Source organism: Limanda limanda, chromosome 5, assembly GCF_963576545.1.
Source record: "Limanda limanda chromosome 5, fLimLim1.1, whole genome shotgun sequence".
NCBI classification, from domain to species: Eukaryota; Metazoa; Chordata; class Actinopteri; order Pleuronectiformes; family Pleuronectidae; genus Limanda; species Limanda limanda.
This window is the reverse complement of record NC_083640.1, coordinates 25,723,036-25,739,532: the sequence shown is the minus strand read 5'-3', so window position 1 is coordinate 25,739,532 and position 16,497 is coordinate 25,723,036. Positions and strand designations below refer to the sequence as shown.

Below are 16,497 nucleotides of genomic sequence, written 5' to 3'. Positions count from 1 at the left end.
CCTCCGTCAGTCATTTGACTGTGTTAGTCTCACAAGAGGTCTTCACTATATTCAGTTTAAATGAAAAATGTGAATACATCTTTAACACAACAGCGGATTTATGAATGGCCAACTATTGTATTATAGATGAAAGATTATCATATGTATTGTATTGATCTTTTTAGCAGTTAGTTGTGGAATCCCACATATCTATGTATGTATGCCAGAATGAATGAACTGTCTTTGTCATGTACCTATTTAAAACCCTTTTATAACACCATGTGCTCTGCTTTGTAGCCAAAGTCAACATCAAATACAAGTGTTCTATTAAATTGTAATGAGACAAGAGCCAAACTGAATGTAAAACATATTTATTACATCTACATAGAAAACCACAAATCTAACTAGAGATGTATTTATTAATATAGGAATTATTATATAATGTAATGTATTTAATTACACAAAATAGAAACAAATGACTATTTCTTCTGCACCCTCCCAGTGAATTCCAAAGCTGCCAAGATATTCTGTCCAAGGTCATGGTCGTTGTTGCCAATAATAGCTGACTGGGGCCATATCCCAAGTGCCCCACTTAGTATGGTGTTATCTCTGAACACTTTGATTGAAAGTGTATTCTTAAAGATGTGTCTCCAGTGGGTCAGAGAAAGTGAAAATGCTCGTCTGGCAACACCTCCTCATACATGGGGGTTTCTTTAAGTTGTGGATTCTCAAAGCACCTCAAACTGTGTCATCGCCAGGAGTTACTGGTTACAAGAGATAAACTATCAAGGGAAAGTGGCAGCGTGTAACAGACAAGATGGAGGGGAAATTAACCCTATGGACACAATTAACCAGTTATCTGAATGTACTATAGCGTCCACTAAGAGTTTACATGTAACAACCCTATATTATAAAAATGATTAGACATGATATTGGAGAGTTTAGAAGAATAACTTGAACTCGTTGTAATGATTGTACCCTAGGTGACCTGTAGTTGACCTCTGCCTTGACATGCCCTTACAACACTAGCCTATCCTCTCCTCCCTCCTGGATGACTTGACCAATAGAAGCCTGGCTCTGAGCTCGTATGAAGCACTGCCTCTTGCACTCCATCAGCTGCTCCAAGTCCCGCCACAATTTCATCTGCTCCATGTTGGCACTGTGGCTCTCCCTCACCATCTTCTGCTTCTCACGTAACTTCTGCAGACCACAAAAGAAGGAAGTGATTAGTTAGCCTGACTGATTGTGATAAAAGGCCAAACTGCAGGGGGGAATCCAACATGGTGGTGAGCAAATAGGATGTGTTGGAAAATACTCTCACTGCAAACAGCATACATTCTGTAAATGAATATTTAAGACTCCAATGTCACAATAAAAATACAATCCAACACAAGTGAGGGGAAAATAAAAGAGCCAATACACAGGATGGCAGCAAAAAATACCCATAAAAAAGGGGAGAGATACACAAGGACTAGAATGTGTTCTGATAGGAGCAGAAGACTCTTGAAGGAAACAAGGTGATGAGAACTTTTTGAGATGAAACATGTTTTTAGCATGAAATTCTTTTCTTCTATGCAAGACATTAAGCAGGATATCCATAAGTTTGCAGACAGGCCCACCAAAGCTGGACATTGATTAAGTAACACAGAAGACAGTGTTGAGAGTGAATACAGAAAACAGTGCAAACCCTTGGGAACCAGACTAGAAGAACAAGCAGATGCCGTGAGATTTTTGGAAGAGTGGCTCCCTGATGTGATTGGAGCATCACTACCAAAGCCAGAAACGACTAAACGATTGGTTCGAATTGGTGAACCACAGACACAACACTGTTGACAAAACTTAACGTAATCAAAGGTATAAATAAGAGTACAAAAGAGGGAAAATATTAGATGTTTCTTTATTTTACTTTGAAACAAGACTTTGATTTGTGTGATCCATGGAGGAAAAAGTACCCCAACAAATCAGAATTCTCTTTCTCATCAACATAATCATACTTGCACCAATACTGATTGATATGTTTTTCAAATAAATAAAGTGACTGGGAGGCTTTTAAAGTCTATTTAAGAGGACAATGATTGACAAGCTTGATAACAATAATGAATAAATTCATTGAGAACTGCAAGTGCTCCATGAAAGAATTGGCAGATGAGAGAAATAAATCAATACAGTTTTAACAAACTCAGGGACTTTATCATCATCAGATCAAAAGCAGAACGACGGAGCTTTGGCCAGTTTCTCTCAGTCATTACATTATTGAAAGTAATCTTGATGAACAGATATGATAAATATGCATAAAGCCTTTGAAGAAAATGAATACACCCTCTTATGGACATTGAGGGTGTATGGCTTTGAAGCTGGTATTCTCCCGTCATCATTAAGAAAGACACTAATTACGCTTGAACCAAACAAGCCCAAAAATAAGTTTGGATTATATAAACTAGTGTCCTTAATTACCCTGGAAGTGTTTTATTTATTTACATAAACCTTAACAAAGCCTCAGGCCATGTATGTACTTGCTACAGAATAATATAATATTTTGACACATGGCATCTGCTATGGCACATTTTTCTCACCTTTCCAAGTAACTCCTGTTCTGAAATGTTCTTCATGTATGCCTCCCTACAAAAAAAAAGCGGAGGAAGACAATTTAAGCGTAAACCATCACAAACTCACATATCGTTCTCGCCAAGGGCTTTTTCAACAAAATGTGGTATATAAGCAAATCCTGAATATTCTAACTCCCTCTGTTTTTATGAAACAATTAAGTGTAAGCAGCTGAACTGCCTGTGTTATAAAGCGGGCGTCTCATCTTGCGAGCAGCTAGCGGACCTGGCTCGACGGGCTCACCTGATGGTCTTCTTCCTCTCTAACGGGTCTGATGACACATAGGCCTTCATCTCTTCAGCCGCCCGCTGTAATTGCGTCTCATTGATCTGTGGAGGTGAGAGATTGAGAGATCAGGTTTATTGTGAGTAGAGAGTCACTATTCATAGTTTGGAGTGTAAATTCTAATTTGACCATATTTGGCTTGTAAGACAGTGCTAATGATGGATGAGTATACGCCCTCTGTTGCTCATAGCTCAAAAATGATTTTCTAAAACTATTATCAACTACCAACTAGCAACCATCTATTTAAAATACGTGCCTCTGACATGGAGTTGATATAATGATACTGGTTTTCTTCTTGTGCCGTCTCCTCTCTCAATGCTTTCACCTCCTGTAAAAAAACATGAAGAGAACAAAGAATACAGAAATATGCTGGATAAACTTGCATTAAAGTATTTCAATTGTTGAGTATATTCAATCTTATGTAGGATAGTGATGGTACCTGCTCCAGTTTAGATCTGTTGCTCTCCAGACCAACAGCACAACTTTCATATTGCACCTTCTTTTCCTCATATTCCTGGTTTATCTCCTGTTAAGATCAGAATCCACAGTCATACACTGTCGAACTGACAGACAAATGTTTTCACGTACAGACGCTTAATGGGAGCTGAGAAACGCATAGAATCGCATCTTAAATCACCTTTTTCACACTCGCATCACTGTTTCACATCAACCTAAAATTACGGCTGACATTCTGAGCAGTTTAACTTACAACAGGCTCTCACAAAAGTCTATTTATGTCTTCCTGCTGCAGCGCTTCATTAGTAGTTAGAGTCGTTCTGGGAACACATGTAGGAAAATGTAATCCTCTGCTTTAGCCCAGCGGTGTGGGGGGCTTTCCCATCATGCATCATACTATGTAAATTATTCTTAATGGACCTACTCCAACACAACACACAAACACAATGCCTGAAGCCACACAAGTAGAGATCCCACCGTTTGTTTTTAAATTTAGAATTTAGATTTATAGTGTATCATGTTTTTCTCAAATGACATTGTCTGGGCTTTTTGGCTTTGCAGGGAGAATGTGTCAGTTGTTTCTGACATGTAAAAACTGCATTTTTGCACTGGCTTCCATCATATATACTGTATGCAAAATAGCATTTTGGAGTTTGCATTAATTCCATTAAATTCAGATGAATGAATGACCCACAGACTGTCAATTCCATTTGAATGCCTCTTAGATTATAAATCAGCATCATCATTTGAAAGTCCTTATGAACATATGCAGTGCCCGCTTGACGGCTAATGGCGTCGTTTTTATTCAAATAGGTGGCCAATTTTCCTCACAAACACAAATTGATATAGTGTGAGGAATCATGTAAGTTATTTCATGTAGCATCAGTAGATTGCAGCGGGCGGATGTGGGCAAAGCTCACCTGACACCGTTGTCTCAGTGACCTCAGTTCTTTTATGATCGGAGCGAGAGCGGACTTCTTCTCCACTATCATGGAGTTTAATTTCTTCACCTGTAAAAAAACAAAAAAAATCTTCACTAGTCATTATGTAAATGAAGAGGAAATAGTATTTATGTACTTTTCACCTTGTGTGAGAGAGTGTGTGAGAGAGTGTGTGTGTGTGACTGTGTTTTTGTGTGTGTGTGTGTGTGTGTGTGCCTCTGCTGACAGTTTTTGTCTCCTTGACAGTGTCTCAACTGTTTAAGTTACATTCATGAAACATTACAGGTGTGAGGATGAGATCCAAGATGGTGAGGTCCATCCCATGACTACTGAGCAGTCATGGAATAATGAAGTAATGATACTAAGTAGTCTGGATTTAGTAATGATACTGAGTACTCAGGTAATAATGTAGTAATGATACTGAGTACTCAGATAATAATGTAGTAATGATACTGAGTACTCATGTAATAATGTAGTAATGATACTGAGTACTCAGATAATAATGTAGTAATGATACTGAGTACTTATGTAATAATGTAGTAATGATACTGAGTACTCAGATAATAATGTAGTAATGATACTGAGTACTCATGTAATAATGTAGTAATGATACTGAGTACTCAGGTAATAATGTAGTAATGATACTGAGTACTCAGATAATAATGTAGTAATGATACTGAGTACTCAGGTAATAATGTAGTAATGATACTGAGTACTCAGATAATAATGTAGTAATGATACTGAGTACTCATGTAATAATGTAGTAATGATACTGAGTACTCAGATAATAATGTAGTAATGATACTGAGTACTCATGTAATAATGTAGTAATGATACTGAGTACTCAGGTAATAATGTAGTAATGATACTGAGTACTCAGATAATAATGTAGTAATGATACTGAGTACTCAGGTAATAATGTAGTAATGATACTGAGTACTCAGATAATAATGTAGTAATGATACTGAGTACTCAGGTAATAATGTAGTAATGATACTGAGTACTCAGATAATAATGTAGTAATGATACTGAGTACTCATGTAATAATGTAGGAGTGATACTGAGTACTCAAGTAATAATGTAGAAAGGATACTAAGTACTCAAATTATAATGTAGTAATGATACTAATAAAGTAGTGATTAATGAGTACATGTAATAATGTAGTTATAACCAAAGAATACTCATGGGTTAGAACATCAAAATGTTGCCAAGCATTGTGGCTGCTGTGATCCCATCATAAAATGGTCTAGTTTACTTTGTATATATTTAAACTCTGAAGCTATTGTGACTGTGTCTAATGATTTATATAAATAATGAAGTTCAGCAGTAGAATCAATTGACAAATCTGACAAATTTTCAGTAAAAGGACTAAAGTATTTAGCAACAAAGGCAGATTTGTGGGGACTTAACTCAAGGCCCCATAGTACACTCACCATTTCTGACATGTCGTCCAGTGTGCGGCCCTTCTTTTCGTCTAGCTCGCTCTTGATAGCAGACACCCTCTCCAGTTCCTCCTGAGTATTACTGTAGCCAGAGATTCCTTTCTCAGCTTCCATCGTTTGCTTAAAAAATACATCAGAGATGCACAGTTAATCACAGGAACAAATATCGAAATATAGTTAAACAGTCACATACAATTTTTAAACAAATTAATTGGTCTTTGTCACTACAAAAATTGACATCTACATGAAGAATCTATGAGTGTGTTAACAACATTGACTGTATATGAAGATGGACGACACATGTCCCCTTCCTGACACTATCCTTATATGAAGCCAGAATACCAGGAAAAGGCGAAAAAATTATTACATGAACAAACATCAGTGTGACAATAACTACTTAAAATGAGAGCAGCCATCCCATACACTAACAAGAAGGAGGTAGGATCTTTGACCTATACTGCAGTTGGCGATCGAAACGCTTTGATTTTGATCATGAACCCGTGACATAAAAAATCTTTGAAAACAGATTCAAACACAAAGCTTTTAATGTTTTACAATGAAGGGAACACTGCGACAGCACTGGGGGGTAGATTCGTCACCAGCTGGAGATGTGAGCAGCAGGAAAACTTTCATTGCTATAACAAATCGTAGTGGGATGTGCAGACAGAGCAGGAGCAGCAGATGGAGCCTTCAGAAATAGCAGCTCTGCCTGCGTCACACTGCCTATCAACAAGTCAGGTGCTGGGACTGCACAGAGGTGTGAAGCCATTTCCAGGAAGCTTCTGCCACTTCATTGTTAACACAAAGTGCGTGAATGTGGAGATCAAGCGAAAGCAGCACATTTGGAATGGCAGGGAGGGGATACAGTATGAAGGCTACAGGGCAGAGAGGGCATTAAAAGAAGTCAGGAGGATGTCTATGCTCCGGGTACATATGGAAAATGATGATTACATAGGCTTATGTTAATAAGATTACACAAATGTTCCTTTGCAATTTACTGAACATTTCAACAACACATGATGGCAGGCCAATTGCCAGCTAATGAAAAATTCAAGAATTAAACTTATGACAAGTCTTATATTTTAATATTTGTAATTTCAAAGGACATCTGCTCTTGATTTGTACTGTAGGGTGCTTAACAATTTCAAGTACAACTCACTCCTTCCTTCGTTTTACTGTAAACACTGTCTTTGTTTAGTCTTGTCTTCTGTTACATGAAAGTTAAAACAAGAGTTACCAGTTTTTGTTGAACCGTCTCATGTCTCTGCTTGAGAATCTCCTCTGTCCGTTGCAGGACTCCATACTCTGCTTTCATCTCAGCAATTTCCTGCCGTTTCTTCTTGAACACGGTTCCCTTGCTCCGCAGTTTCACCACCAATCGTTTCAGCTTTGAGGAACAAAGAAAGTGAAATTCATTGTTACCCTAAAATTCAAAGAAAGCTGGATTTAGTATTCAGAGAAAGCGATGTGAAATAATGCTTTCATGTGATATTTGATGGTTTCTTTGTTCAAAGGTCTACAGCTACATTTACTGATCTTGAAGGCAGTGGGAAGAGGCTGTATGTACAACACTAAGTTCACAAAGTGGTTAGAAAACTTATTAACACATTTGGAAGTTATGGAGCAAACAACACAAGCCTTCATTTGGATTCAAATTTCTTGACAGCTGTGTCCAATACTTTGTTTGGCCCTGCTTTACTCGCCACCAGCTCTGGGGGAAATATGTCTCTTTAGCTGCTAAATGCTTCTTAATGTTCACCACAGAGTCACTCATTTTTTTCTGACATTTGATGCTGGACAGGGTACAATGACCTTTTGGGACTTAATCCTCTTAAAACAGCTATTTGCTGCTATATTTTTACATGGCTAGTGATTCAGTAAAAGCGATTTGTAGGGGGATAAGAGTGGACACTATCCCCTGTTGATTCTATAATACACTCTCAGCCATATCCCTGGTCTAAAATTACCAAATCACCTATTGAGTAAAACCAATGTTCTTGTGGCTGCTTCAAGCAAGATATTAGAGTTGGAAATTCAAAGAAAGAGGCATAGGACGTTTATATTTGTTGACTTAGTGTCCAGCACAGCTGAAATACTATGAAAGGCCACATGAGAAGACAATGGGTTGAGCCAGGGGAGGGAAGGGATTAGAATACAACAGTGACTTCAGTTGAGGGGCCTCTGGGCCACACTATGATCTGACACGGTCATCGATCCTTTCAGGTTCACGGCCAGCTCATGGACCAGCTATGTACAGCGAGCGGCTTCATCTGGCAGAATAAGTGCTTTAAGTGGATGTTCAGTCACTCCCCGCCCCGACTGTCTGCTGGGACACAATGAAACTTCTCCACAATGAAGAGCAGCTATAAATGAACATGGACACGAGAGAACAGCCCCAGAAATCACAGAATGTGCTTCATATCCTTTGGGGATCCAGGAAGCTTGATGTATGTGAGTGTGTGTGCGTGAGTGAGTGAGTGAGTGTGAGTGGTTGGGTGGGTAGGTCGGTTTGTGTGAGTGTACATCTATTCTTTGTGTATTTTGGGACATCAAGGGCAGACATGGCTAAGAGAGGAATTAGCACAGCAGAATAATACTGCATAGTGTTGCCGACTTTGTGTCCACAAAACAACTGCGGTTAAACTGGACAATACACACCTGTCTCAGAGATGCAGTACACTGACACCGCTAACACTTGCAAACAAGTTAATAAAAACATGAATGGGGCAGAGCTAATTCCTTGTATGTGTGAACGTACTTGGCAATAAAATACTTCTGATTCTGATTCTGATGACTGCATGTGGAACACACAACTGGAATGTATCCCTTTGACGAATGAATCAAATATAGCTAGTTAGAATAGAGAAATCCACCTATTTTTAACAAAATAAAAGCCCACATCTAATTCAGATTCATGTCTTGACTGAAGTCAGGATAAATTTAACCAGTGTGATGAGGCTGGCTAACAAAGTGGTGTTATGTTACTGGCCAACCGGTGACGAGCAGATGTAGTCATCCCTCTCAGAGAGAGCCTGCAGTTGGTAGGTGGCATGTGATGACACATAACCTGCAGAATGGAAAATGGCTCTGATAAAGTGATCATCTCCACGGTGGCTGATGTCCCCAAACTACCAAGGAGTCTGATAAGCTGTGTTTGATAAACATTCTTCATTTAGTTGTTCATGTAGAGTCTCAAGGGCCCTCTTTGTCTCTACAAACAACCCCCTCCCATCAGGCTTAAGGGCAAGTTAGTCAGTGTCTAATTACTTGTAATACAGGGATATAATTAATGAGTGGTACAGTGGTATAGAGAAACTTAAAGGGAGAAAAATTAACCACTACAATCATTTTCTCCTATTCAAAAGAGGCAATTTCCCTGATGTCTGGGTTTTTTGATAAATCTTTTCAAAGTCCTGATAATGACAACATCTGAGACATTGTTCCCCCTGTAAGTGGCCCTAATACTCTGTCCTAGGCTGATACCAGAGGTATTGCCAGCTAGAGTCCCCCCCCCCCAAAATGACATGACAAGACTTTAAACATCACCTCATATTTCTTCCTGTAACAAAGAAGATTTGTCTACTTCTCCCTACTCTCTTAGATGATTTATATCTCTTTCCTTCCTGAAAAGAATAAACACATTTAAAATAACTTCCCTACTGATATTTCACTCACTCTATCATTTGTCAGAATTAGTGAACCTTCATTTTGTTTCTGCTGTAAGACTGCCACCATCTTTCAACATTAGTACCTAAAATGCAGAATGAAGCCTGCAGAGTATGTCCATTGACTACAAACAAGCTTGTTTAAAGGACTAGTTCCGAATTTAGAGAAATTCTATTTACTTTCTTACCAAGAGTCCAATGACTAGACCAATGCCGCTCTCAAGACTAAATATAAGAGATCCAGCAGCCCGTTAGCTTAGCTTAGCATAAAGACTTGACAGATGGAAATAGTTATCCTTGCTCTGTTTTAATCAGAACAAACAAAACAAAATCTGCCACAATATTCTTCTGGGTCCATGTTGACCCTCCCCATTCCCCAACTACCACCCTCATTTCCTGTCGCCTCCAAGTCCGCAATGTGACTATAATATAAACAGAAGTTAGTACTGTTTTAAAACTATATTTTCTTTCTATGAATGAGTGGTGCAATATACATAATATATTTATAATAAATAGAATTACACAGTGAACCAGGGACTTTTGGGGCCTCTCAGATTGTGAGTCCTGGGCATTTCCTCCCTTTTACCAGTGAGTTGTCCAGGCTGGAATCAATCTTTTGTAACTCTAAATCAGATTCCCCAAACCATGTTATTTAAAGTAATTTTACCATTATCTCAGATTAATGTGGCACCAGTTTACTGATGCTAAATTATACTTTTAGTATCCTAAATGTTTGTGCTATTGGTATCTTATATATGCAGGTCAGAGGTCAGGATGAAACACTACTCCTGGTACATCCTATCGGTTTATCACACACGTGTGTGCCCTCTACAGGGATTGACAGCGGACCCAAAGAACACAGGGTGGAGGAGGGAGAGCTGTTGTAATTTCACACATGTTCTGTCTCCAGCTCTCACCTCACGGTTATCTATGTGTGTCAAACACCAGGCTATAAAAACTCTCATCCACACGGTGCATACGGTCACAGCACAGCCTCCATCTATCAGCATCCCTCTGCTAATGCAGAACCGTTTATAGCTGATGCTTTGACCGTGAGCTTAATGTTTGCATTGTAAAAAGAAGAGGCATTTGCCAAAGGCCTTCTGACTTATGTGCAACTTTATTGTTATGGTTTTTTTTCAGTAGTTTAGTCAGGTTTGTCAACGTGACAGTTCACTGTGCCATGTATCCGAAAGCGGGAGTACATCCTCGTCATGGGATATAAATAAAGACAAAGGTTTTAGAACACATGTCTGTTTTATGTGTCCAGCTGACTTGAATTAGGAAACTGCTTATACATAGGATTAGGGAAAAGGCTGAGTTTCAGCCACTTTGTCCACTGCAGTTCCTTGTTCTGGATATTCTCTGTTGTGTTCTATTTCTAGCTCTGCATGGGAATGTGAGGGAGAGCAGGGAAAAGGGATAAGTAACATTAGACAGTGAGCCTGTCTGTGTTTGGATAAGAACAGAAATAGCCTCTTGTGTTTTCTACAGTTTGCCGATCTACTCGTGTGCACTTAGATAAAGCTGGAGTCTGTGTAGGTGATGTAGCTGTTACCACACACAAGAAGATAAACATGCAGAAAATGTTTATTTTCTTGGCTACCGTCAGTTAAGTTGTCTTCGGAAATTAAGTGTGTAAATAAATACAATAACATCAGCATGACTCTAGAGAAATTCAGATTTAGCTGATATTCAGTGACCATTATTTTGTGACGATTAGAAGCATTTCCAACAGTGTACCTCATCACCCCGGACGACCTCCTCCCCCTCTGAGACTTGTGCCTGGCTGCCCCTCTGCCTCAGCTCCCTCTCTGCCGCAGCCAACTCCTCCCTCGCTTCCTGAAGCTCCTCTGCCTTCGACTCCTTCCTACGAATGATGATGGATGCCTGCGAAAGTCGTGGTACATTAGACAGACAAACACGACAGACAAGTTTTTGCTGAGTGACTTTAAACATAAATGCAACTGAGGAAAGTAAATGTTATGAGGGCAGAAATGGGCAAAGAAACATCAGCTTATAAATAAACAGCACCTGGATTGCCTCATGTCCCCTGAATATCTCCATTACATAATGATTCATATCCTCTTATTATTGGTAGTTCATCATCAAGAATTCTAACAAACTATCTTTTCCTCATTAATATATAACTTTATAACGATATAACTATCCCTGTGTCATGTTAGCAAACAAATAATCCTCTACATCACATGCACTTTTTTTTGTTGAGCATAAACAAAGCTATAAGTGTAAAAATTTCACTTCACATAAGACTAAATTTGACCAAAAAATAAAAGATATTAAAGAAATTCAATAAAATCAGCACCTGTTGCCTGAAAAGGGTCAGTTTGTCGTCCATGGGGTCATTTCTCATCATCCTCTTCTCAATCAGTTGGTTTATCTGGGAATCGACTTCTTTAATCTGTGGAAGTGTAAATTTAAGATCACTCAGAGAAGAACACATCAGGAATTTGTCAACATATGAAAGTGGACACACGTGACACCACATTCTGCTCCTGACCTTGTCCTCCAGCTCCTGGAGGTCAGCCTGGCCCATGGCAGGCTCTGAAGCCACCTTCTGAAGGTACTGCACACTGACCCTCATACGCTCCAGCTCTTTGGGGAGCTTCTCAGAGACCATGTAGGAGTTGATCTTGATCTCCTCTTCAAGCCTCTTCATTAAACCTGAAAGGGACTGGGCTTTTAATTAAGAATTTTGAGCCTGTATAAAATGACCTGATACTGAAATAGTCTTTGAAAAATGTCATTGTTAAACGACAAGTGGTTGTAGTGAAGGACGGTGTATATTGAAAGCTTTTATTTTGGCACACACATACAGGGATGGTGATAAGTGACTGCTCCACTTCAGTCTGCATTGCACAGGTCATTTTAGAAACTGTGAATGTGTAAATCTCTTGTGCAGCTAAAGCGGCCAATACCAGAGGAGAGCAAAAGGAGACAATTCCAACTTCACATAAGCTGTATGATGGCACTTCAAAGACCATTGTAATTAGAGGGTCTCAACAGATGAAAGCCTATTAGCTGAGAGAGCCTCTAACGCTCTGCTGTGTCCTTGAACCTCCCATCCAGCTGTGTCCTGCAGAGGGAGCAGAAGGACCAGGGTACTCACTCTCTGGATTGGCATCTGCTGCTGCCTGTTGCAAATCCTTCAACTGCTGCTGGGATCTCTGCAGCCTCTGCTCTGTCTGGAACAACTGCACGCAAACATAAATAATTACTAGCACAGGTAATGTATGGAAAAAAGAACAACAACATTAGGGCTGCAGCTAACAACTGTTTTCATTACTGATCGTTTTCTGGATTAAAACACTGATCTTTTCATCTATCAAATGTCACAAAATAGTGAACAAAGGTCATTGGGTTTAACCAAATGTCCAAGGTGTCTCATATGGATTTAATTTCCAATCTAGAAATATAAGATATACAGTAAATGTGTGAAGTTGGAATTATTTTTGATGACAGGCTCATCGAATCATCAAATGTCTCAGGCCCATTCAACATGTCTCAGTAAAAGTACTGTATTTAATTTGTCCATTCTAACAATGCAGTTCTTCTCAAGACCATGTTCATTATTCTTCTCAGACTTCTTAAGCACAGCCAGCATCAAACTGTTTGGCTTGTCTATTAAGTCTGTGTAAAACCAAGGGGAACAAATGCGATGACAAACCACCATTAATCATCAGCACTCACTTGGTTCTTCTGTTCTAGCTTCTGGTGCGTCAGTGAATCCTCTCTCTCATTCTCCACTCGCAGCTGTCTGGCTTGGTCCAGCATCCGCTGGTGGTTGGACACTGACTCCACCTAGTGGATCAAAACATTAATGTGATCATGTTAAATTGCAGGTTATCATATGGTGAGCAGAAATAACCCGAGTCAGGTTTCACCTTTTGACAGGGGCCTGTAAGTAAAGACCCATTAAATCAACACCTCATTACATTACATAGCCGTGTTAAGACGACCCTTCAACTTGTCAGCTCTATTAGAGGAGCTCGTAATATATGTCTGAGGTCATGTTTTCATTCCTCAGTGAATCCTAAAGCCTTCCAAGTATTCCAAGAGTGAGTGAGCCTCCCAGAACAACCTGCCTTACCCTCTTCTTCAGCCTCTCCACACGTTTGATTAGTTGGTCCTTCTCTTCCTCCATTGCACCAATGTCCTGTATTTGAAGAAAAGATGGATCATATCAGAGGACTGTATCAACTGAGATAAGGAGGGAAAATGTAACTACCAAATATTGTAATAATGAACTTATATTTCTATTTTTTTTTCTCAGATAAACATTACAAAAACCTGTGTCACAATTTCCTGAAATCCATATTGACTTATTCAGATGACTTGTTTTGTTTCCTCATATAAGCATTCCCAACCCCATTTTTTTTCTAGTTTAACGTCCTAGAGAACAAAGAAAATCTGAACCAGTGAATTTTCAATAGTGTTGCAAAAAATGCTATTTGTTATTCATTCCTACATTTTTTCGTGTGAAGTTACACTGTTTTATACGTTTTCTGCACTTTATTTATTTGTTAGGACTTATAACTTTTCTTTTATGTCTGTCAAACTAAGTAATGAAAGAAGTTCTATGGTATTCATTCTGTGTATGTATTTGTTTTTCAAAGTGTTTTACCTGAGTCAGTCCATATAACAATGATAACTTAAAGTATATACAGGGTATCGGATTGTTACTCAGTATCGGCTGATATGCAAAGCCCGGGTATTGTGAATAGATCAATGGTATTGGAACATCTCTAGTTTGATATTGACACAGCTTTATATTCAACATCTTCAAACAAAGATTGTAAAACATTATCGACTGGTTTGTTTACCTTTCTGATTTCTGCTGTGGAGAATCCTGAAGTCCTCAGCTGTTCACACTCCTTGTGATATGTCTTAAATCCTTCAACCAGCTCTTCATACTGTGAACACGCAACATTAAAGTATATCCTCTTATTCCTTTTAGACAAGTGGCGATGACATGGCGATTGGATCTGTAACACGCAGACAAACCTGGTGATTTGTGTCATTGATGACATCGTCCTGCAAAAACTCTGCAGGCACCTCCAGTTTGACGAGATAGCGAGCCAGGTAGGCCCTCTTCTTCAGCTCGGGGACCCTCTGTAGCAGCCAGTGGAGGATGGGGTGGACCACAGGCTTGCTGCCAGTCACCAGACCCTGTCTGAAGGCGCTCCTGCAGGAGGAGGGATGAGGCAGAGCGTGTCATGGAAATATATATGACTATAAATGAAGAAGAAGTGCTTCACCTTTACTGTACATAGGCAACTGGAGTGCGATGCTGCAGCATGTTAAACAGGCTGCAGGTACTTACACATCTGAGAAGTTGCCAGGAGGTCTGTACTTCATCATTCCCAGCAGAGCACACATTCTCTTCACAGTTTGTTCAGGCAATTCTTCCCGTAAATCCATGGATTGCTAAACAACAACAACAACAACAACAGCAGTAAATGATGTCACCTGTCACCAGTTAATTCATGTATATCACACATTACACAGTAACACCGACACCACTGCTGCAAGTGACGAGTGTAGCTTCAGTTGTTGAAGCCAAAACTTAGTCGTTCACCTTCGGGTCTATTTCCGCCAGGACATCGTTTAAGATCTGCTGCAGCTGCATCGGTTCCAGACAGTCGAACGTGATGAGGTTGAAGCTTTTCTTGAACGGCTCCTTGTTGAGCTGCTCCACGATGAACTTCAGCTGCTCTCTCATCTTGGTGATGCTGTGGTGGCTCTTCGTGCTCTTCTCAGCTTTAGCAACCAGCTAACGGCTAGTTAGCTTTCTGTCGTCGGCGGACTTAACTTGCAAACCCGTGGAGAAACCTTCTGAAGACCGGTTCATTCAACTTAGTGGTGAAGTTAGCAAAGCAGCTATTTAAAATGGTTCAGATACATTTCAAGAAGCAAGTATTACGTCGCTTTATCAGTCATTAGCCGCTAGCTAGCTAGCAGTCAGAGCACAGGGGTTGTTGTCAAAAGCCCCATGGAAACCAAGAGGGCGTCTCGATTGGTTGCTAACAGGAAGTGACTTATACGGTCCACTCAGGAGGGCTGAGCACTGCAGATGGTCTCAGCTCCACAGGCAGAGAGTAGCTCTTTATTCTTAGATTCAAATATGTCCAAGCCCCATATCAACAGATAGAGGAATGAAAAGGAAAGACATATCTTCAATTACAGACAATAATGCTTTGAATCTTGTTAATACTGTTTGAGCAAGACCGTCTTTTTATTAAATTTTTTTAAATTTGTTGTGTTATTTTGTCCTTAAGAGTTCATCAATACCAATACAAGGTTTGAAATGATGAAATGTGCCTAATAGGGTTTTAATAATTTTACTCTTTTTTTAACTTTTACTACAAAGAATACAATTGTGCTTTAAAATCGAAGAAATTCAGCAGCAAGTGTAGTAAATACAGTGTGGTGAGAGTTTTATGATAATTTAATGTGACATTTGTTGTTACTTTCAATTATTTCCCATTAATCCAAACATTTTAAAAGTGAAAATAAGACATTTGCCAGCAAGAAATAAAAATAATGTAACATTTTGAATCTTATATTCACTTTTATTGCTTTGTAAAAGTCCATACAGCACACTTTGCATATTAGCCTACATACTGCGACATTAATACACTTAAGATGATGCATTTAACAGAACGTAAACACTGTCCATGAATTAACTTGCAGCCCCGTTAACGTGTACATGAACGCACCACCCTGTCATGGTCTGAGGTGTTGAACCGTCAGATGGCGACATTCTCCCAGGCTTCAGGTTTGAACCTCAGTGAACTGAGGTGGGATGAGGCCGTTTTCAGAGTAGAACTGAAAGCTCAAGTGTGCTGTGTCACCCAGAGACATGTCAGGAGCTGAAGCTGGGCGGGGAAGAAGAAGAAGAGAGGATTAGTGGGATCAAAAATCACAGCTGAATTGGAGCAGCTAACAAAAGATCATGCTTTGAACGAGCTCGTTTTTCTTCTCCTGCCTGAGCTGAAACAGCCTCATCACAACACCTTCCTGCACCAGCATCTCCATGTGGGACATTAATCCCTTTAAAGTTCTCTCTTTTTATTGGTCCATAACTTTTATAACTGTCACAGG

The 16,497-nt window shown here is 39.5% G+C and overlaps 1 protein-coding gene across 2 annotated transcripts; it reads right to left on the bottom strand.

Moving 5' to 3' along the window:
- Positions 1-434: 434 nt before the first annotated feature.
- ift81 (intraflagellar transport 81 homolog) lies at positions 435-15,115 on the bottom strand. 2 transcript variants are annotated; one of them, XM_061072019.1, is made up of 18 exons: positions 14,972-15,115; positions 14,717-14,820; positions 14,398-14,578; positions 14,217-14,306; positions 13,484-13,549; positions 13,084-13,194; positions 12,503-12,587; positions 11,894-12,057; positions 11,699-11,794; positions 11,116-11,262; positions 6,945-7,094; positions 5,699-5,827; positions 4,245-4,334; positions 3,308-3,394; positions 3,125-3,196; positions 2,827-2,912; positions 2,553-2,598; positions 435-1,179 (listed from the first exon to the last, which is right to left on the bottom strand). In XM_061072019.1, the coding sequence occupies exons 1-18, from the start codon at positions 15,113-15,115 to the stop codon at positions 997-999; spliced, it is 2,031 nt and encodes a 676-aa protein (XP_060928002.1). In that variant the 3' UTR covers positions 435-996. The 2 variants fall into 2 exon arrangements, with proteins under 2 accessions (XP_060928002.1, XP_060928003.1); XM_061072020.1 differs by having other exon boundaries at positions 3,308-3,391.
- Positions 15,116-16,497: the final 1,382 nt, after the last annotated feature.